Source organism: Anabrus simplex, chromosome 1 (genome assembly GCF_040414725.1).
Source record: "Anabrus simplex isolate iqAnaSimp1 chromosome 1, ASM4041472v1, whole genome shotgun sequence".
Classification (NCBI taxonomy): domain Eukaryota; kingdom Metazoa; phylum Arthropoda; class Insecta; order Orthoptera; family Tettigoniidae; genus Anabrus; species Anabrus simplex.
In genome coordinates this window covers 1,444,153,642-1,444,177,939 of record NC_090265.1, presented here as the reverse complement: position 1 = coordinate 1,444,177,939, position 24,298 = coordinate 1,444,153,642, and the positions used below count along the sequence as shown (strand labels likewise).

Below are 24,298 nucleotides of genomic sequence, written 5' to 3'. Positions count from 1 at the left end.
TTTTCTTGCTTGAATGTGGGACACTCCACACAGATTGAAGCATGCAAGTCTGCACAGTTGATGCACAGGCACACAGGTGGTAGTGTGCAGTCAATCCCAACTTGCTCGCATTTTCCACACATTTTGCAGGTCACTGAACCATGACATTGCAATGGGGTGTGGCCAAATTTCTGGAATATGAAACACCTCATTGGAGCTGGGATGTATGAACAGATAGTCGGAATATAGCAACCTTTATCCGTTCGGGCACAGTCTCGGCATTGAAGGTCAGGATGCAAGCCCCAGTATCAAGAAGCTTATCACCGACAAGCTTCCTTAACCGCTTCATGTCGGTTACAAGCCGATGTGCTAGGTTTCTAAGCATGTCATCAATAGAAGCCTTTACGAAATCGCTGTGGAAAATAATTGCTTTGCAGGAGTCCAGGAATTGGTGCTTCTCGATGTTGACTGCTATAGTTCCAAAAATTCTGGTCTAAAGTAGCCATCTTGACTGTTCTGCTGTTGTTGTCTTATCAAGTATGGATCCGTCACATGGCTTTCACATCTCATCGACTTCACCGGCAACAATTTCTTCTATGGCATTACTTATCAGAAAGGGGCTGTTGTCTAGGAAACTCTTTCCATTGACCCTGAAGGCTACCAGGAATTAGAGATTAAAAGTAGAAGTTCATCATTTATATTATAATCTTTGGGTACTGGAGTAAACATTATCTTTTCTTGACTTTTATGGACACTGTTTTTTGAAGGGTAACACCCTTACAAGAAGAAGGTTGCGTTTTTTGGTTCCATGAGTAGCTAGGGAAACAATTCTGCAATCTTCCACAGATTCCCACATGCCGAGGTAGTGCTGGATACTTCAGAGGGCGCCTGGTATCTGGAGATGGGCTGCTAGCGACTACTCTTCCATTAGCCATGCATCACCTCGTCACGACCCGAAACTTGCTACCCGATGCAGTGAGGATGGCTAGACAGTAAGAGAAATGAAGTAGAAAGAACATAGGCACTTCTCAGGCAACTTGGGAGGACACACCTTGTTAGTCTGGCTCTACAATGGGGCTCAGCCATCAGGATAAAAAATCACACAAGTTCCCACATTGACATCAAGGTCATGGTGTCCCTAGACGAGGTACGAGCTGTCAGAACATGCAGGTTGTTTTAATCAAGGCTCCACACCACCGGCTGCGCAGTAGCGTGTGACTGGAGAAAAGATGTCCATGTGCGTACCGCCATGTTGAGGGCACTACCGAAATTACCGAGGAGATCATAGTATGGAATATATGCATTAACAGACATTAACAATGTACATTAACAGATGCATAAAAACACCTGTCGATATTATTATTATTTCTATGACACGAGATAACACGGTAAGAAGGAATGTTAATTAGGTTCATTGAAAACATTTTAAAAAGGGACCACAATAGGAAACAGAAGATCTGTACAGATATTCTCGTCAGTTTGCAAACCAAAAACACTGTATTGCTACATTTAAATCAAATGCTAGGCAGAAGTTGTATACAGGGATGTAATCTGAGGTCTGAAGTGGTAAAAGTGGACTGTGTAATGTGGAAGTCTGTGTGTGTTATTTCACATTAATTCTTGGTAAATGTCCGATGATGTCTCCTTAACGTCTCAGGGAAACTTAGCCATTCCCAAGTAATGGATAATGAAAGACAGCCTACACCAACTACTGTGCACACATAACAACTGAACACATTTTGCATTGTTACTGAACTATCTCCACTAACATGTTTTAAATTAAAAGGACAGCCTCCGAAAACAGAAAAACCATCTTATACTGGTTCATGAAATGGATAATCTTAAGAAAGACCATGTAGCTCACAGGCTTGCAATGCTAGGCAGAAGTTGAATACAGGGATGTAATCCGAGGTCTGAAGTGGTAAAAGTGGACCGTGAAGAGTGAAAGTCTGTGTGTGTTCTTTCACATTAATTCTCGGGGCCTGGTAAAACAAACAAACAAACAAACAAACAAACAAACAAACAAACAAACATACGTACATACATACATACATACATACATACATACATAAATATTAAAGACTGTTATGCCTTTCAGCGTTCAGTCTGCAAGCCTCTGTGAATTTACTAAACATTGCCACAATCCTCTATTTACAACTAGTGCTGTGGCCTCATTTAGTTTTATACCTCTTATCTTTAAATAGTTAGAAACTGAGTCCTAACCATCATCGTCTTGGTCTGCCTCTACTTCTCCTACCCTCCATAACAGAGTCCATTATTCTCCTAGGTAACCTATCCTCCTCCACATGACCCCACCACAGAAGCCAGTTTATGCGTACAGCTTCATCCATCGAGTTCAATCCTCAATTAGCCTTTATCTCCTCATTCCGAGTACCCTCCTGCCATTGTTCCCACCTGCTTGTACCAGCAATCATTCTCGCTACTTTCATGTCTGTTACTTATGAGTAAGATATCCTGAGTCCACCCAGCTTTTGCTCCCATAAAGCAAAGTCACATCCTAGTTCGTGAACCATGGGCAATGAGTGGCCTAGTAAGTGGTCCTGAGAGTCGGGATACCAGTAGACAGTAAGCAGGTTCAGGATATAGAAAAAGAATGGGTGGCATACAGGGATGCTGTAGTAGAAACAGCAAGGGAATGCCTACGAACAACTGTGTGTAAAGATGGGGAAAAGGCGAACATCTTGGTGGAACGATGAAGTGAGAGCAGCTTGTAAACGTAAGAAGAAGGCTTATCAGAAATGACTCCAAACAAGGGCCAAGGCAGACAGGGATTTGTACGTAGATGAAAGAAATAAAGCAAAAGAAATAGTTGTTAAATCCAAAAAGAAGTTGTGGGAAGATTTCGGTAATAACCTGGAAAGGCTAGGTCAAGCAGCAGGGAAACCCTTCTGGACAGTAATAAAGAATCTTAGGAAGGGAGGGAAAAATGAAATGAACAGTGTTTTGAGTAATTCAGGTGAACTCATAATAGATCCCAGGGAATCACTGGAGAGGTGGAAGGAATATTTTGAACAACTTCTCAACGCAAAAGGAAATCTTCCTGGTGGTGTTGCGAACAGCGAAGCTCGTGGGGAGGAGGAAAATGATGTTGATGAAATTATGCTTGAGGAAGTGGAAAGGATGGTAAATAAACTCCATTGTCATAAAGCAGCAGGAATAGATGAAATTAGACCTGAAATGGTGAAGTATAGTGGGAAGGCAGGGGTTAAATGGCTTCATAGAGTAGTAAGATTAGCATGGAGTGTTGGTAAGGTACCTTCAGATTGGACAAAAGCAGTAATTGCACCTATCTATAAGCAAAGGAACAGGAAGGATTGCTACAACTATCAAGGCACCTCATTGATTAGTATACCAGGCAAAGTATTTACTGGCATCTTGGAAGGGAGGGTGCGATCAGTAGTTGAGAGAAGATGGATGAAAACCAGTGTGGTTTCAGACCACAGAGGGGCTGTCAGGATCAGATTTTCAGTACGCACCAGGTAATTGAGAAATGCTACAAGAGGAATAGACAGTTATGTTTATGTTTCGTAAATCTAGAGAAAGCGTATGACAGGGTACTGAGGGAAAAGATGTTCACCATACTGGGGGACTAAGGAATTAAAGGTAGATTATTAAAATCAATCAAAGGCATTGATTGGGCTTCAGTGAGAATTGATGGTAGAATGAGTTCTTCGTTCAGGGTACTTACAGGGGTTAGACAAGGCTGCAATCTTTCACATTTGATGTTCGTAATTTACATGGATCATCTGCTGAAAGGTATAAAATAGCAGGGAGGGATCCAGTTAGGTGGAAATGTAGTAAGGAGTCTGGCCTATGCTAACGACTTGGTCTTAATGGCAGATTGTACCGAAATTGATGTCAGTGGGTAAGAAATTCAACAGAATTGAATGTCAGATTGGTGATCACAGCCTAATAATAATAATAATAATAATAATAATTTAAAAAATCAGAACAGCATATTTAATCATTCCTTTACTACAAAACTGGAGTGAAAAAAGAGAAATTAAGACTTACAGTACTTACAAAGCATTGCTCAAATAATGCTTAATCATTAGAAGCAATACATTGCCCTAAAACTAGACAGGTTTTATCAAGCTTTATCCACCGTATTTTCTGGATTCTAGGTTCATGGTTTTTTCCAATTATTAATACCGGTATACAGTCCTTAAGAAAAATATGCATGTTTTCTTTTTTCAGAATAGCTGTTTATTAAGAATTATCCCTTAATAAATTGAAAAAAGGCTGAGAATAAGAAGCCTATAAATTCAAAATTTCATGTCCACACGTTCTCTGAATCCAGCATCCTATAGCCTGCGTAATTTATGATTATGGTAATTGAAAATAATTTCACAACTGTTCAATTTCCATTCATCAGAAGACATATCAATCCCTTCTGATAGTGATCTGTACAATTAAAAGCTGCTCAAGTGTTCACCATCCTTGAATAATTTTCCATTCCACATTTAAGGCCTAATTTAACTCTCCTTTAATATTGCCCATCATATTTAACTACTGCAAAAGCTCCCACTTATTCACTGAAAACATTTGGCAATATATTATCACTCACTCACATTGCTATAACAGATCCACTAATCAACACAATTCAATATGATACTACGAAAGGAACTGTAAACATTATCACGTGGTAACCATGCAATCAAAGCTGAAGTTCCCACAACGTGAATGTGTTTAATATTCCTCATAGCATCAGCGTGCTCTGTGAGTCTAGATAAGTATGAGTAATATTAAAGTCTTTGGTTTTAATAGAAATGTAAAGTATCATCATTGCATGTTAATAGATTTGTAACATTTTTAACTAGCGCATACGTAATTATCAATATTACTTATTTACTTTCAATCATCATGACTAAATCAATATTTCTGAAAATTCAACATGTAAATTACTAAAGAAAATATATAATTATTCCTCCTTGGTCAAAACAACAAAATGTGTCCTAAGGAAACTTGAAGTAAATTCACATAAATGGTACACATTTCAGCTCCACTTCTTCAACTTTGAAAACAGAAATATAAAGTCTACAGAACACTCTAAAAACTGTAACCATACAAGAGTACAAACCCCGGATTTAATAGGTTTGGAAATTTTCATAATAATAAATAATTTGTTATGTAAAGTGGTGTAAATCATGTGATTTTATTCATTTGTAAGAATGTAGTATCGTTAAGAAGCATTTATAGTTAGGGAAAATGGAACATGTATATTATATTTTGTATCTTTCAACTATGGGCGAGAATCTGCATATATGGTATAGTGGTATAGCTTGTGTAACATAGGAAACTGTGGCCAAATTGGGGATGACAGTTGAAGTCATTTGAAAGTATTGCAGCATGTAGCTTGAAAACCCGGGGTGCAGGTGGGATATACAATCTACAGGTCGTGATGGGCTACCAGTTGACTTTTGGATAATGGTATCGAAGATGACAGATGGATGAAGCTACTGTTAGAATGGAGTCCAAGAGACCATCAGAGGCCTAGAGGAAGACCGCTGGACAGATAGAACAAAGATATCAAGAGAATAGCTGGTGCTACCTGGCAGAGAACTGCTCAAGACCGTTCCACCTGGAGAGTTCTGCTAAAGACTTACCTGAGTTCACAACTTAAAGAGGCCACATCATGTAACTATAGAATTGACTGATGATAATGATGAATGCCACATGTAGTGAGCCTATACAAGGTGTCTGGGAAATAATAGAGATATGGAGATATTAATTGGTGGTTTGTTTCTATAACTAGGGTAACTCAAAATGTTTTCTGTGTTCGCTTACAATGGCGGTGGTACCACATGTGCATGTGCGTAACTTCACTGCTCACGAGAAGCGCGCCAGTAACCATGTCGACTCCACAGCAGAAGGTGTTCTGTGCGCTTTTGCTTGCAGAGATAAAAAACCTGTTACACTAGTACAACGTAGATTTCGGCATGAGTATGGACTGTTACCAAATGATGATGTTCCCACTTACGTAACAATCATGAAATGGGACAGGCGCCTTTGAGAATCTGGGACCTTGCTGTCGATGTTGGGCCGCCACGCCAAGCACGCAGTTTCGGAGGCTACTGTTGATTTAATCGGCGAGTCCTTCAAGCGGAGCCCTCATAAGTCAATTCTACAAGAAAGTAGGCAGTTACAGTTACCTCGTTTGACAGTACACAATGTTTACAAGTGATTTTTTCATTTTGACCACATTTCGTCCACAAAAGGTTGCACCTATGGGCGTACAAACTGCAGCTTCGTCAGAAAATCAAACCTCAGGAAAGGCCGCAACGGAAGGCATTCGTGGAGACAATTCTGGCAAAAATTGATGGAAACAAGGCATTCCTCGATTTGATCTGTTTCTCGGACGAGGCTACATTCCATATTTCCGGCACAGTAAACAAGCACAACTGCCGCACATGGGGATCTGAAGCCCCCCCCACGTAGTGATAGAGTTGAAATGGGACTCTCCGAAAGTGAATGTGTGGTGTGGATTGTTGAAGGACAGGGTTATTGGCCCATTCTTCTTCGCGGAGCCTACAGTTAATGGAACACGTTACCTAGACATGTTGGAGCAGTATGTTGTGCCACAAATTCCTCTTGAGGTGATCTTTCAGTAAGATGGTGCACCATGCCATTATGCGGAAGTTGTGAGGTATTTCTTGAATCGTGAGTTCCCAGATCGCTGGATTGGGAGAGGTAGGCCATCAATTGCTTGGCTGCCTAGAAGACCTGACATTACGCTGCTTGATTTTTTTTCCTGTGGGGGTTTGTCAAGAATCAAGTGTACCAGACACCAGTTCGTGATCTACCAGATCTGCGTCACCGCATTAGTGCAGCTATCGCAAAGGTTATGCTTACAATGCTGCAGAACACTTGGAGAGAAGTGGAATACAGATTAGATGTCTATCGCGCCACTAATGGTGTGCATATCGAGGTTTATTAGGTAAGTAAACAAACATTTTGAGTTACCCTACTTGTAGAAACAAACCGCAAGTAAATGTCTCCACTACTTCTCAAGATATTAAAATTCATGTTATTATACCTTTAACTCGGACACCTTGCTAGAGACTTACCCGAGTTCATGACTTAAAGAGGCCACATCATGTAACAATAGGATTGGCTGATTATGATGATGATGACGATGCCGATGATGATGATCGCCACGTGGAGTGAGCCTATATAAACTTCCGAGAGTGTGTGATAGTGTTCATTCATTGGTTCATTCTTTGATGATTTTACATGGTTGATTCTTCATCGATTGTTTATTGATTCAGTGGGGTTTATTCTACATTGGTTCTTTCTTCACTGTCCATTTTGTATGGACTTAGTGTATGAACAGTTTCATTTATACTTGTTTGGTTTCACTTTTCTTTGCTTCACGTGACTTGAAATGTTTATATAGTGAAGCTGTACTTTATATTGTCACCTACCGAGCTCGATAGCTGCAGTTGCTTAAGTGCGGCCAGTATCCAGTATTCGGGAGATAGTAGGTTCGAACCCCACTGTCGGCAGCCCTGAAAATGGTTTTCCATGGTTTCCCATTTTCACACCAGGCAAATGCTGGGGCTGTACCTTAATTAAGGCCACGGCCGCTTCCTTTCCACTCCTAGCCCTTTCCTGTCCCATCGTCGCCGTAAGACCTATCTGTGTCGGTGCGACGTAAAACAACTAGAAAAAAAAAATTGTCACATAGCATGGTGATGTGACTTTATTTATAACTCATCCGATGTTAGTACTAGGTAATTTCATTGTATGGTGATGGTGTTGTTTTATTCATGTACAAATGAGGTTAAAAATGGGACAGTAATCTCATACATTCAAAGTGATCAATCTGCAGCTTGGCCATCAGAAACTGTGTACATACATCTGTGAAACTGGGTGGCGATTCCTGTATAATAATGTCTTGGGAGTGACACGAAGATGACAGACCAACCTTTGTAAATGGTTATTGGAAGCTGAGAGCATCCAGGGCATCAGTTTGAAGGGGCAGTGTTTGTGTGATAAGTGTTAGAGGTGATCTTAGTAAATTAGTGTATCCAAGTATAAGGCAGCTTGTCCTTACTAGAATGTAAGTATAATACAAGTGATATCATGCAGTGCCTGGCAAGCTCCGTGGCTCATGCGGCAGCGCGTCGGCCACTCACCACTGGGTTCCGTGGTTCAAATCCCGGTCACTCCATGCGAGATTTGTGCTGGACAAAGTGGAGGCAGGACAAGTTTTTCTCCGGGTGCTCCGGTTTTCCCTGTCATCTTTCATTCCAGCAACACACTCCACCATCATTTCATTTGTCAGCCATTAATCATTGCCCCAGAGGAGTGCGTCAGGCTTCGGCAGCTGGCAGAATTCCTATCCTCCCCGCAACATGGGGGCTTCATTCATTCCATTCCTAACCCGGTCACTGACTGGAAAACAAGTTGGAGGTTTTCATTTTCATCATGCAGTACCTATTGGACTATTACCCCTTGAGGTATGAAATGGAAACGTATAAATGTATATAATAACTCATTGTGCTTAATTAGCTGGTGAATTACATAATATATGTTCTTTGTTAATTCTGGAGACGTATGAATTAGATTATGAGGCAAAACTGGTTGGTATCATCATATGATGATGGCCGGCACAAGGTTGCACTTGACAGTTGTAATTCATGTTGGCACCACTACCAAAATGAAATGAAGAATGTCATCCGTCAATCAGAATTACCAATCTACTACCTTTTATGTCAGATACAGTTACGCATTTTATTCATGTTAATTCGTACTTAATTCCGTATAGTGCTTATAATCTTTTATTGCTTACTCAAATATGAGCATTTAAAAAATATTATAAGGTTTAAGTGAGCCAAAAAATAAATACGAACTATTTTCAGTTGACTGTTGTTGGCAATATGGGTAGTATGGTGGTGCCATCTATAACTACCGTAATGAAGTGTTGCCATTTTGTCTGTCGTCGCTAGCAAATGGTCAGGTGTGATTCGCCCCTAGGATATGTTTGAGCTCCTCTGTCAGCCTATAATGGCAGTTGTCCGTAGTGTGTTTTAATAGTTTTTCTAAATTTATTATTGAGTTGCCTGTAAAGATAATTTAATGCTGTATTGTATTTGGAAAGTATGTGTGGAGGCCATCCATCCAGTGGGTGACCACTCCCAATATTGCTTAACTCTGTATGTGTGTTGCTTGTCTGTATGTGTGTTGCTTGTCTGTATGTGTGTGATGCATTATGTATATGTTATGTGCCCAGGAAAAGATTATCATTCGGTGACATGACTAGCACAGCGTTTTTTGTATACAATGTGGCTCGCCCTGTTGACTCAGGGTTTGCTTAGCGTGGTGTTGCATTAGGATATTTGCAATGCTGCATCATATTTAAAGGTTGAAACTTGCTCTTTTGGTAAGTATATAAAAGAGCAAGTATCTGCGTATGTTAAATTTGAGATATCAGCATCTGATGATGTTAAATTTAGAAAATTAGCATCTGTTGTGTGCAGCTAGTGGCACTCCACCTCAACTGTACCTGACTTCCAGTGCTTTTGAGGCAATTGCTTGGTGGAGGAATGGGAACTTGGGTTTGCTTTTCGTGGGGTGAGTTTAGCTTAGTAGTAGTTGTCTGGTTGGCATGGTGGGGTATGGTAGTTGGGGTTGGATGGAAAGTAGTTTGAGAGGAAGTAAATTTAGAAGGGCAGAGGTGTCATGGTTGGGGTGGTTGGTGTACTCGGGGGTGACGGAACCTGGGTTCGGGGGCGGTAGGATTTTAAGGTTCAGAAGTGGGAGAGGTTTTGTGTGAGCGTGTAGGTGTTGTGTGCATCTGTAATGGTCTTTAATTGCCTTTTTTAAGAAAGGGGAACCAGGAAATGAGACAGCATGGCTGCCGCAGCAGTTAGCACACCTCGCCTGGTCCCATGGCAACTTACAAACAGTGTGACGATGAAGTCCGCCACATCTGTTGCAGCGGGTTGACTCAGAGCATGTAGCTGCCGAGTGGTTGAGCTGAAGGCAATTAAAGCACTGTGTAATGAGTGCAGGTCTGGAGGGTGGGGTGCGGGTTCGAGTCTCTGTTGGGTTAGAGTTACGTGTTGGTGGCTTCTTGGACATGGGCATAGGTATATTACGTCTGCGCCCAGTTTGAGTGTATTTGGTTTGTGTCGCCGTACCCGTTTGTGAGACTGATGGGATCTCAGTCTCGGGTTCGGTTACTGGTTGTGAGGGTTGTGTGGCCGTGCCCAGTTGTGAGGCTAATGAGATCTCAATCCCGGGCTCGGTTGCTGGTTGTGAGGGATGTGTGTCCATACCCGGTTGTGAGACTAATGGGTTCTCAGTCCCAGGTTCGGTTTCTGTTGAAGGGGGAGGTGGGGGGAGTGTCTGTGAGTGATAGTCCTGAGTCTTCTCTCTGTATTGGTTGGTGTTTGTGTGTGTTTGTGTGAATTTGGTGAATGTGCATGGTGTGGGATTGGTTTGTGCAGCTCTGTGTTTTATGTCAGGTAAGGTTTGGGTGGCTGCATGTTCAGTTTCAATGTTGTCTGTTTCGTCTGCACAAACTTTATAAGGGATACAGCTATCTGCAAGCTGTTCATTGATTTCATCATAACTTTCTTCTGAATTTAGTGGGAAGATGATAATATATCTGTTATGCAGTTCCTGCAGGAGTTGGATGTGATTTCTGACTGGGTTGATGGCTTCTAGTGTGTCTCTGCAGTGGTTGTGTCGTGCTACTAGTCTTTGGTGGGGGTTCAGGTACGGATTCCATTGCAAGGGAATGAGGAAGGGATAGTATTAGGTTTCGGGCGCGTTGGTGAGGATTTCTAGGGCTTCGCGGAATGGGGAATTGGGTTCTCGATAGTTTGAGGACATGTTGAGATGGGAATGTCGGTGTCCTGGCTACTCAGTCCACCAGGGTGGTTCCGACGGGGTGGGTGGGGTTCCTGGGTGTTTTATAAAAACACTGGAATGGTCAAACTCAATAAGAAGACCGGCGCGCTAATTGGTGCTTGCTCAGTGGGCACGGTCGAAGCAGGTGTAGTTTTTCCGTGTCACAACGGGACAAGCTTTGAACCGGTGACCGCACTGAGGGCTCTGACAAATTTGCTGGTGCCTGCGAGGATCGTAAGTAGCAGGCAATTCTTGGTTCTGCCCTTCTTGGCTGGCAGTTGTCGTCGACTGTTGCCGTTTGAACAGGCTGTGAGGCTCGTGGCCTGTATTTGGTGAGCTAGGGGCTCGTAGCTGGCTGGTAGACTGAAGTGAGTACTGATGTACCGATTACCGAAGGTCTAGAAGTTGGCGGCGATGTGGCTAGCAATCTGATGAAGGGAATGGATGATTTTCCCAAAACATGTATGGTAAGTAGTTTTCTATCATTATAAGGTGTACTGACAAGGTGGACTCAAGTAAAACTATTTTAAATAGTTCTGTAATAGATTCAGACAAGTCAATACAGGAACAAACAACCATATTAACCTATTATGGTTAAGTTTATCAACAGTAACTTGTCCTCTGTGTAAAAGGATATTTCCGCTCGACCACTCCCAGGTAGCACTATCGGCAGCATAAATCGTTACCCGGCGTGTAATTTATCGGCCACTTCAAGGACCCGATAAGACTTTACCTGCCGAGCAAGTTTTGAGAGCTGAACATTACTAAGTTGTATTTCTTGTGACATACAGCTTAAATTAGCCTAGTATATTGATAAAAGCATGATACCGTAACAGTGATCGATATTGTATTGCAGGATTTTGAACATTATATTTTCCCTTGAGTTGCAACGGTCACACCAGCCTCTTGCATCGACAATGTTAGGGACACATTTTATATGTCAAGCTTTCGCAAAGAAACTCTACAAGGATATAAAATCAAAACTGATTTGGAAATCATCTCAAATGGGCTTTAATTTTCTAATTTTAATTTTTCAGTTTTCAGACACCAGGTATACAGTAGGTTAGTATATGTATCGCTATTAGTGATGGGACATTCGATTCATTTTACTCAATCGGTTCATTTGATTCCGTTCACGTTACTGAATCGATACAGTGATCTGATTCACGGCACATTAGTCACCGCTCCTACTGCATCTGTGTAGTATGTGCTGGTAAGACAGCAGCAATAGCATTCAGTGCTCGCATCTGCCATCTGGTCTAGATACTATGAACTCCTTTCTTAGGAAAAAAAAAAATGGTAATCACTCTAAAACATCGAAGGTTTCCGGCAACGCAGGGTGGGAAAGGTTACGATTAGGAAGGTAGCAGCCATGGCCTGAATTAAGGTACAGTCCCAGCATTTCCTGGTGTGAAAATGGGAAAACTACGGAAAACCATCTTAACACTGCCGACGGTGGGATTCGAACCCACTAACCCCCCCCCCCCAAAATGCAAGCACATAGCTACGCAATACTAACCGCACGACAACTCGCTCAGTCATTTTTGAAAATATGTATTTTTCTATTTTTCTATTATTCTATTTTTTAAAATCGTCATTTTGTATAGGCCACCCGAGATGTACAGTAGCCCGCTGGTTTTCTGATTCAACATACTGTTGGTTAAGTTATTGCGTCTGTCCACATATGATTGAAGTCTTGTGCAACGATGTGACATATGAACTGAGAGAATACTGAGCCGTTCTTCCCAATATAAAACGGGTACTTTTGAGTGGTCATGAGCATGACTCATAGTCATAGGGCAGGCTAGAGTCGAGTTTAATTGTCAAATGTCAACTAAGTTATAATACTAAAATTCATTATACTAATAAATAGTATAACCTAATACCCTACCTACTTACTAGCTACTTCAGAATTATGTTTTGACTACCTTTTTAACACTGCAAATAAATCCATCTATTATTTAAACCTCCCTGTAAGAAGAGGACAGTGAATGCAAATGGGTATTATTTTCAAATGAGCTGAGCTCAAGAGTCCATTATAGCAAACGATTCTTTCAGTGTACCATCGCTCACTGTATGTCTCGCTGCAGCGGAAGCTCGGCTCTCCGCCAGTGTCCAGTGAGCCGATAATGAGCCGCGTGTATCTTGTGTCACACTGAGCCGTGCTCGTTCACAATTCTTTCGGTGTGCTATGGCTCACTGTATGTCTCGCTGCAGTGGAAGCTCGGCTCTCCACCAGTAACCAGTGAGCCGATAAGGAACCGTGTGTATCTTGTGTCTCACTGAGCCGCGCTCGTTCACGATTCTTTTGATGTGCCACGATTCACTGTCTCGCCGCAGCAGAAGCTCGGCTCCCCATCAACGTTCAGTGAGTGTGCCACTCAGCACTGTCCGCTGGGAGTAAGCTGAATCGTGTGCCGTGAGCTCGCCGTTCCTGTGAATCGATTCACTCGGACACTTGAATGAATCGATACACTGCTTCGAATCATACATTCAGTAGCCAACACTAATCGCTATAACCCTAAGCACTCTCGTAGCGTAATGGCTAACATGCTCGCTTCGTAATATGAGGTATGCGGGTTCGAGTCTTCATTATGCTGAATAATTTTTATTTTCATTATTAGTGTTGTATTCATCTGTATGCCTTTTTTCATACATTCTTTTGTTAATAATATATTTTACTTAAATGTTCAATCACAATATTATGTTTACTAGGAACATGCTTTACATGTGTGCTACTTATAGAAAGCGATGTTATGATTAATTCCAATCATCATTATAGTAGTGAAGCATATAGCATACAGGACTGTCACCAGGCAGCAAATTCACTATCAGTTGTTTACCTACTTTTCTCGTAAATGATTTCAAAGAAATTGGAAAATATTCTATTCCCGAATTCCTCTTCCTCTGAATGGATATTTACCCTGATTAGTTCTTTACATTTACAGTATCTTCTAATTTTGTCTTCATAAAATTAAACATTAGAATGAAATGCGTTATCAATAAATGGAAACACGTGGAACTAAATGAGGTCACAGAGCTAGTTGCAAATAGAGGATCGTGGAGATAGTCAATTCACAGAAGCCTGTAGATAGAAAGCTCAAAGGCAATAAAGTCCATAAGGAAGACGTGTGTGTATATATGTATGTGGAAGTGCGTAAAAGAGAGTTAAGAACAGTGGCAGGGAATGAAAATGCATTTTAAAATGTAAATGAGAAAGATGAAGAGAACCTGCGTATCTTCTATTACGGAAAGAGCAACTTGACCAATCTACTATGAAAATACTTTCCTAAAGGCTGCCTTACATGACAGGTTATAACTGGCGTAAGAAAATGTAATCTGGAGATTTTAATCCCAATTAGGTACCGATTTTGAAGCACACAGATTAACCTCATGAAAGCTTGACATAAATCCCCTTTATTAGGCTTGTTTGTGATAATGAGCAGATGCAAGCACAGGAAAACAAGACAATCGAAAAGAGCTTCATACATCTAAACAGCACCTTACTCGAAAGCGAGAACTCGTTGAAAATCACTCTACCCAACCCGTATATAGATGTCTAGCTCCGGGTAGGTACTTAGTGCTCACACGGAGATGGTTGTACGCAAGCCAAAGTACCAGCTGATTTACACCCCCAGGTAGTTTACCTCTCGCGTAGCTGCCAGCCAGTTTACTAGCAGATGGTCAAACCAGCCCTTGTAAAATATTTCTCATGTAACTGTAATTCAGTCCAATTACTTTTATTCTGTACTCTTCCCATCACTGTATATTTTGCAAATCATATACAACATACACCTTCAAAATAGACATTGATTAACAAAAGAAGACCAACCTTTAGAACATCATCCACACGAATGGCTCCATCACGATCAACATCCATTTTAGCAAGCACTTCTGATATTCTTTCCACTAGTGAATCATCAGGTACCTTCTGAATTTGCTTGATGGCAGTTATAAGTTCTTCAATGCCAACCAGCTGTTCACTGAAAAGTCCAGAGAAATAATTTCATATTAGAATCAGACTGTAATGCCCTGCAAACAATGCAACATATTAAAGGTATAGATTAATACTTTCTTCACATGACAAATGAGCCAACCAACTTTAACACATTACCTGCCACGCTACATATGGTGACACTCACGTAAGTGCCATTTCAAAAAAACATGGAATCTCCTTACTTGTTATTTTATTGTGTATATACGTTCTGGTAATACACCATAAATGAGGCAAAAATGTTAATATTTAGGGGCTCACAACTGCTGTGTTGATCAGGTTGGCACATTTACTTTTGGTCATTACAAGCATCTAAAATAAAACTGCCAACCTGATTGAGCATAGGCCATTTAGCCTTTTGCGGGAGATTTGGCGCGAGAACTTCCAGCCACATTATTTGCTTACTTTCACTACATCATAATCACATAATGCTTCCAGCTTGCCAGGCAGGGTGGTGTTGAATAAGCTCTCGCCAGCATTGTCTGTCCATGCAGATCTCTCTCTCCATGATCACTCTCCAGTCCCTTCCTCTATTCTCGATGAGTATCTTCAGTTGGTCCAGCCACCATTTCCTGGGTTATTTAACAGGTCACCTTCCGCTGTCGGTTCCATGTATGCAAGTGGTCAAAGTTTATTGCATATCGAAGTCTACAAAAATGAGTGATAACTTAGATACAAGAGGCATCATTCAAGCTACTGACGGTCCCTTATCAAGTGAACTTGACTGTGATTACTTTTCTGACAGTGAGTTCAAGAGAAAAAGACAAACTGGTGAAAAAGAATGTGATGAATTGGATGTTACAGGCTCTGATTGGGATTCTTCATCACAAGTGAATAGGCTACAGCAGTTCTGGAAGTGATTCACCATTGGAAATACATTGTAATGTCAGATAATTTGTTTGAATTTTCAATTTCACCTTGGTCATTACCACGTAAAATCATATGCCGATCCGATCAGGTTGATAACCAATGTCATATACTGCATCTTTTTTGTAGTGTACTGTGCTGAGTAGCCAACCGAATTGTCGTCAGATTAGGAAAGAGTTTCCTGAGATACCGTGGTTCATTATTTCCATGCAAGAAAGCTTACAGTTAGTGCAAGAGTTCCATTTCACATTACCTAATAACCAACTGTTGTTGGCCTGGTTGGACTAGCGTAGGTATTCATAAATACTTCTATCGCCGGTCTCATTGGACCACCACAGCAGCTAACGTGTTAAAATGCTTCACAATGCTGTAAGTGCAAGTTGATATCAGAAGTCATTACATCATAGCTAAACACAGTGAATATTTTCAGTGCAACATACATACATATGTACATACATTCATACAACATACATATATTTTCATTACAGACTGTTATGCCTTTCAGCATTCAGTCTGCAAGCTTCTGTGAATTTACTAAATACTGTCACAATACTCTATTTGTAATTCCCTCCACATCTCTAACCCTCCATAACAGAGTCCATTATTTTCCTAGGTAACCTATCTTCCTCCATTCACCTCACATGACCCCACCACCAAAGCCGGTTTATGTGTACAGATTCATTCATCGAGTTCATTCCTAACTAATTCTTTATCTCCTCATTCTGAGTACCCTCGAGCCATTGTTCCCACCTATTTGTACCAGCAATCATTCTTGTTACTTTCATAACTGTTACTTCTAACTTATGAATAATATGTCGAGTCCACCCAGCCTTCACTCCCGCAAAGCAAAGTTGGTCTGAAAAAAGACCGATGTCAAGATAATTTTGTCTGGGAGTTGAATTCCTTATTACAGAACACTGCTGATTGTGAATGTGAGCTCACTGCATTAGCTTTACTGAAACTTTATTCAATCTCATTTACTATACTACCATCCTGGGAGAACACACATCCTAAAAACTTAAAATTATCTACCTGTTCTGGCTTTGTAACCACAATCTGACATTCAATTCCCTTGGATTTCTTACCAACTGACATCAATTTAGTTTTGGTAAAGCTAATTTTCATACCAGGCTCATTGTATCTATTTTCACGTTCCAAGATATTAGACTTCAGGTTTTCGGTACAATCTGCTGTTAAGATCAAGTTGTCAGCATGGGTCAAAATGCTAATTACATTTTCTCCTAGCTCCTCCCTGCTACTTCCTACCTTTCAGCAGATGATCCATGTAAACAAGGAACAACAATGGTGAAAGATTACAGCCTTATCAAATCCCTGCAAGAACCTTCAAACAAGAACTCATTCTACCATCAATTCTCACTGCAGCCCAATTGTTAACATAAATGTCTTCGATTTTAATAATTGACCCTTAATCCCATAGTCACCCAGTACTGCGAACATCTACTCCCTTGGTGCTTTGTCATATGCCTTCCTAGATCTACAAAACATAAACATAACTCTCTATTCCTCTCATAGATATTTTGCAATTACCTGGTGCATGCTGAAAATCTGATCCTGAGAGCCCCTCACTGGTCTGAAACGGCAATGGTTTTCATCCAACTTACCCTCAATGACTGATCGCACCCTCCCTTCCAAAATCCCAGTGAACACTTTGCCTGAGATAACTCAATATTTGTTTTAATTCTGTTCCCTTGCTTATAGATAGGTGCAATTATTGCTTTTGTACATTACTAATGTTTCATTTCACCATTTCAGGTCTAATTTCATCTATTACTGCTGCTTTATTACTATGGAGTTTATTTATTTATCATTCTCTCCATTCCCTCAAGCATTATATCATCAACGTTACTATCCCCTTCCCCATGAGTTTGGTTATTTGCGATGTCACCAGGAAGATTCCCTTTAACGTTGAGAAGATTTTCAAAATATTTCTTCCACCTCTCCAGTTAATAATTTTTTAATTTCGTGTGGCTATTTCTAGCCGAGTGCAGCCCTTGTAAGGCAGACCCTCTGATGAGGGTGGGCAGCATTTGCCATGTGTAGGTAACTGCGTGTTATTGTAGTGGAGGATAGTATTATATGTGGTGTGTGAGTTGCACACAACTGTATGTAAAGATGGGTAAAAGTGAACATCTTGGTGGAATGATGAAGTGAGAGTAGCTAGTAAACATAAAAAGGTGTATCAAAAACTGCTCCAAACAAGGACTGATGCAGACAGGGAATAGTAAACAGATGATTATGATAATAATAATGATTTGATGCTGTAATGGCGGCAACCTGCACGTCTGTGAGGATGAGGCCCTATGTAAGATGAAATCTAATGCTGAAATCGTCACAAACACCCAGCCCTCCAGTCATAGGAATTAACTAATTAAAGTTTAAATCACCGACCAGACCGCGAATTGAACCCAGGACCCCTTGGCCCAAGGCCAGCATGCTAACCATTTAGCCACGGAGCCGGCCTGTAGACAGATGAAATAAATTATCATTGAATCCCAAAAGAGGCCATGGGAAGATTTTGGTAACAGGTAGCAGGGAAACCTTTCTAGACAGTAATAAAGAATTACAAGATATTAGAATAATAAATAATAAGATATTAGAATAATAAAGAATCTTAGAAAGGGAGGGGAAACAAGAGTTGTCTTCAGTTTTGAGTAAATCAGATGAACTCATTATAGATTCCAGGGAATTACTGTACAGGTAATTACTGTACTAAAGTGGCCCGTTTGTGGGTTATAGGGTGAGTTGAACCATTGGATTGTGGAAATAGTTCGAGTACGTGTACGTTTTCTTAAGATTTTATAACCTAAAGAGGTTGGGTTTGTAGTGATGGTTAAGTCTAAATAGTTAATTTTTTGTTCTAGCTCGGATTCAAGTGTAAATTTAATGTGGGGGGGGGGGGTCTATATTATTAAATAAGCATTTAATGGGACTAGTTGCAACTTATTTAAAGGTCATCTTCAGCCATATCGCGTGTAGAACAAAGTATGTGAAACACAGTTGTTTTAAAGATGGTCTTAAAACATATAAGTTTGACACAATGAAAAATTGTTTATAAAATTTCCTGAAAACACATTTGTTGTAAGAAATGAGTTCACTTAGCTGTAGGAATATACGAGAAGAAGAAGTCTTAAAACAGTCTTCGTAGTATTCAAGAATGTAGATACAATTCAAAATTCACAGTCTTGATGAGATGTGGAAATGGGCATATGTGCATAGTGTTGTAGTAGAGAAGTCTTATCATATTCTTCTTATCACTACGAAGTGTAGATACACTTTAAAATAATTCATAATCTTGATGAGATGTAGAAATGAGCATTTATGCAAACTATTGCCTTAGTAAAATGTGAGTTGAACAAATATATTATTGCAGTGGAAAGGAAATTCTATATAGTTGTGTATAAAGAAAACAATGTAAAAAATGCTGAAGGTATCTATGGAGATTAATGACTTTAAAAAATCAAAGTGAAAAGGCACTTGAAGATATGAATTAAGTTAAAAATGTTATATTCTTTGTATTAAATTGGTGGAATGAATTCTCATCTAATGCTGAGATAAAAGCAAGGAAAATAAATAAAATTAGAAAAATGTAGGAAATATTAATGAAATTTAAGGGATGTAAAATATTGAAAGAAAGAAAGAAAGAAAGAAAGAAAGAAAGAAAGAAAGAAAGGAAATAAGCCAAAATGTGGCTCATCTTACGTAACCAAGTGTTGGACATATTAGTAAACTAACGTACTTGGAAGCAAAAGACATGAAAAAAGAAAAATACTAAAGTCTAAAAGTTGAATAAATATACAGTTATAATGAAAGGGGTTATGAATGGGGGGGGGGAATGGGGATAAATGCTGAGGAGAGGTGGAATGAATAGAATGGAAGATTGAATTTACATCGGTTAGATTAAAATATTTAAGAATGATAAAAGGTCAAAAAGAATGTTGGTTTTTTCACATATTTCATTTTGGTTGTAATTAGAGTTAAAATATTGATCTAAATGTATGAAAAAATTATCTGTTATATCAAGTATTGGGCCTTTGTGTAATGTTTTAAGAATTTTTAGGTCTTGTTGAATATCGGTGAAATTATGGTTATAGTCACGCGTACGCTGACCTACAGCCGAAAATTTATTGTATTTAATGGCATTCTTATGTTCAGAGTATCTAGTGATGAAGTTTCTTCCTGTTTGTCCGGTATAAGAAAAATTGCAATCATGACATTTGAATCTGATTTAGAGAAACAATTAAATTTATTAATAGAAGTGGACTTGTATAAGATGTCTGAATTCTTATTATTAGTTTTGAATGCTATATTTATATTCTATTTTTTTAAAGGTGTTAGTGATTTTGTAAATGCCCTTGTTAAAAGTAAAGGTTGAAATCGTTGAGGTGTTAGGTTCATACTTTATTAAAGTATATGAAGGGTGATGTCCATACTTATTAATTATTCTATCAATGAAAAAATTGTTGTATCTGTTTGATTTAGCGATGAAACGAATGGTATTTAATTCACTTTTTAGATCTTGTCTGGACATAGGAATAGTTGAAGCTCTATGAACTAAACGATTGTAAGTGGCCCGTTTGTGGGTTATAGGGTGAGTTGAATCAATGGATTGTGGAAATAGTTCGAGTAGGTTTTCTGAAGATTTTATAACCTAAAGCGGTTGGGTTTCTAGTGATGGTTAGGTCTAAATAGTTAATTTTTTTGTTCTAGTTAGGATTCCAGTGTAAATTTAATGTGGGGGGGTCTATATTATTAAGATTTAGAAGAGTGGACTCGGCACTAGATATTTTCTCATCGAAAATAACTAGGACATAATTGTTATAATTATCTAACCCAAAAGAGGATAGTTAAAATTTTGGTTATTTTCTATCTTGTTGTGTTCTATGAAATCTAGGTAAAGATCAGCTAGTATGCCTGAAGCGGGTGGGCCCATGGCCAAACCTTTTTGTTTATAGATGATATTATCAAAGGTGAAGAAACTGTTATCCAGAACTAATTTCCAAACCGAAATGAAATCTTTGATTTCTAATTTACTTAAATGACTGTGTTGATTTAAATTATTTTCGTTAATGGGGTAGAGATTGGATATTTGTATACTAGGGTACATATTAATGATATCAAACAAAGTGAAGTGAGTGATGATGTCGGATATTGAAATGACTTAATTTATTAATTAGATCTGAAGTGTTTTTGATGGATTTGTTGGACATAAAGTGATAATTCTTTCTGAGAATTTTTTGAATAAATTGTGAAATTTATAAAGGATTTTGCCTAAAATTAATTATAGGACAAATGGGTACATTAGTTTTATGTATTTTTGGAAGAGCTTTAGCAGTAGGGAGACTTGGATTCATGCTTATTACTTTATTTTTCTCTTAATCTGTGAGAAGGAAAGGGGTGTTCTTTAAGGTTTGTTTTAGTAATCTCTGAATTTTCTGGGTTGGATTTTTTTTTACTATGGAAAAGAAAGTATCAGATTTATGTAATCAGTTTTATCCATTATAACGGTAGTATTACCCTTGTCAGCTTTGGTGATAACAAAATTATTGTCTTTAATTTCCTTCTTAAGAGCAAATAAATGAGGTTCAACGGAAAACACTTTTGAAATTTTATGAGAAAAAAAAAATGCTATTCTTAATTCATCTTGTATGTCAATAGTGGCTTTATTAATGGCTAATTCAGATTCTGTGATGAAAGTAGTGGCAATGTTGAGTACATTAAAGTTGGGCCAATTATGTTTAAGGCCTTTAGCTAAAATTGAATTTTCAATATCATTTAATTGTACGTTGGATAAACTGATGACTGGTGGATGAAATTGTTCATAGGTGTTTAGGGGTGTACTGGTTGATTTGAATTTGTTGTGATAATTGGAATATTTTAGGGAATTAAGTTTTCTTTCTAAAATTTGCTGTTTTTTGTTTAGTTCATTAAGTAATTTATCATCAATGTGGGATCGGAAAAGATTCCATTCAGCATCGGACAACAACTGGTTACTTCAAGATGAGTCTCATATAATTTAAGATTTAGAAAAGAATTTTTCTTGTATAAGAATTTACTTTCATCTCTTAGCCATATTTTATTAGTTTTGATATGGGTTTTCCAAGTTTGAGGTGAAAAGCAATGTTTTCCCATACTGCCTTTAAGAAAATTAGGAGTTAGGTTTAAAGAAATACATTGTTTAAGGAAATCAATTTCTTTTCCTAATTTAGTGATGTTTATTTTTAAGCTTAAATAAAGAAAGGCTTTATGGTTTGCCTGGTAAGCTTTATCACCTACAGAAATAAATTTCATTTTATGGGTGCGTATTGAACTTTGATTAATCCAAGTAAAACAATAAGTGAGTTATTCCACCTTTTCAATACAAATTAAATAGTGTTTATTAAATATTTAATGGGACAAGTTTGACTTATTTAAAAGCCATCTTCAGCATTTATGTGCGTAGAATGAAGTATTTGAAATACAGCTGTTTTAAAGATGGTCTTAAAACACATAAGTTTGACACAATGAAAAATTGTTTATAGAATTTCCTGAAAACACATTTGTTGTAAGAAATTAGTTCACTTAGCTGTAAGAATATATGAGAAGAAGTCTTACAATATTCTTCATAGTATTCAAGAATGTAGATACAATTCAAAATTCACAGTCTTGGTGAGATGTGGAAATAGGTATATATGCACAGTGTTGTTGTAGTAGAGGAGAAGAAGTCTTATGATATTCTTCTTATCACTACGAAGCAAAGATATATTTTTTTTTTTGGTACTTCCTTTACGTCGCACGACACAGATAGGTCTTATGGTGATGATGGGACAGGGAAGGGCTAGGAGTGGGAAGGAAGCGGCTGTATCTTAATTAAGGTACAGCCCCAGCATTTGCCTGGTGTGAAAATGGGAAACCACGGAAAACCATTTTCAGGGCTGCCGACAGTGGGGTTCGAACCTACTATCTCCCGAATACTGGATACTGGCCGCACTTAAGCGACTGCAGCTATCGAGCTCGGTAAGATACACTTTAAAATCATTCATAATCTTGATGAGATGTAAAATTGAGCATGTACGCAAAGTATTGCCTTAGTAAAATGTGAGTTGAACAAATATATTATTGCAGTGGAAAGGAAATTCTATATAGTTGTGTATAAAGAAAACAATGTAAAAAATGTTGAAGGTATCCACAAAAAAAAAAAAAAAATCAAAGTGAAAAGGCACCTGAAGTTAAAAATGATATATACTTTGTATTAAAATGGTGGAATGAATTCTCATCTAATGCTGATATAAAAGAAAGGAAAAATAAATAAAATTAGAAAAATGTAGGAAATAATAATGAAATTTAAGGGATGTAAAATATTGAAAGAAAGAATGGAAATAAGCCAAAATGTGGCTCGTCTTATGTAACCAAGTGTTGGACATATTAGTAAACTAACGTACTTGGAAGCAGAAGACACGAAAAAAAGAAAAAAATACTACAGTTTAAAAGTTGAATAAATATATAGTTAAAATGAAAGGTGTTATGAATGAAGGGGAAAAACGTAAGGTGGAGCTGAAAAACGAGGGAGTGGGGGTAAATGCTGAGGAGAGGTGGAATGAATAGAATGGAATATTGAATTTAGATTGATTAAATTAAAAATTTTAAGAATAATATTAAAAAGGTCAAAAAGAATGTTGGATTTTTCACATATTTCATTTTGGTTGTAATTAGAGTTAAAATATTGATCTAAATGTATGAAAAATTATCTGGTATATCAAGTATTGGGCCTTTGTGTAATGTTTTAAGAATTTTTAGTTCTTGTTCATGGTATGGGTTACTGTAGTCACGTCCTAGTTCGTGAACCATGGGCAACGGCTGAGTGGCCTAGTAAGTGGTCCTGAGAGTCGGGATACCGGTTGCTATGGAATGGGAGAGGGCATCTCGGATACATTCTGAGTCATGGCCCTCCTTGTGCTCAGGCGGCTAGGACTATACAATCCACTGGTGGTCCATAACCCGTTAGAGGAAAGATCTTCACTTGGACTATGTGTAAGTAGGGTAGCATCCTGCTTCATGAATTTACCTAGCTCAGAACATTTTAAGCAAGCCTCGGACCTATTGGAGTAACGGAGTCCCACTCCCATTTGACAGGCGAGGGACTCCCTGAAAACAACTTGGTGAACAAAATGGAATTTGATGGGGAGCTATCAATATTAATGGGGTTTATGGAAGAAAGAAAGTAGAACTGGCTGAGTCAGCAAAGAGGATGCATCTGGATGTGCTAGGAGTAAGCGATACATGGATAAGAGGAGATAACGAGGAAGAGATAAGAGATTATAAAGTGAACTCGACGAGTGTTAGAAAGGGAAGAGCAGAATATGGGGTAGGGCTGTTTGTCAGGAATACCACTGCACGCAACAAAGTTTCTGTTAGGCACGAAAATGAGCGAATGATGTGGGTTGATTTGGCAGTTGAAGGAATTAGGATGAGAATTGTCTCACTGTATTCACCATGTGAGGGTGCAGATGAGGATGAAGTTGACAAGTTTTATGAAGCAGTGAGTGACATCGTGGTCAAGGTCAACAGCGAGGATAGAAT

At 38.8% G+C, this 24,298-nt stretch overlaps 1 protein-coding gene across 1 annotated transcript in view; it reads right to left on the bottom strand.

Moving 5' to 3' along the window:
• The window catches only part of LOC136858403 (mitochondrial proton/calcium exchanger protein), a 248,121-nt gene that overhangs the window by 5,420 nt on the left and 218,403 nt on the right, over positions 1-24,298 (bottom strand). The window contains exon 11 of the mRNA XM_067137923.2: positions 14,693-14,843. Coding sequence (XP_066994024.2) covers positions 14,693-14,843 — 151 coding nt within the window. The remainder of the gene's footprint in view (positions 1-14,692; positions 14,844-24,298) is intronic.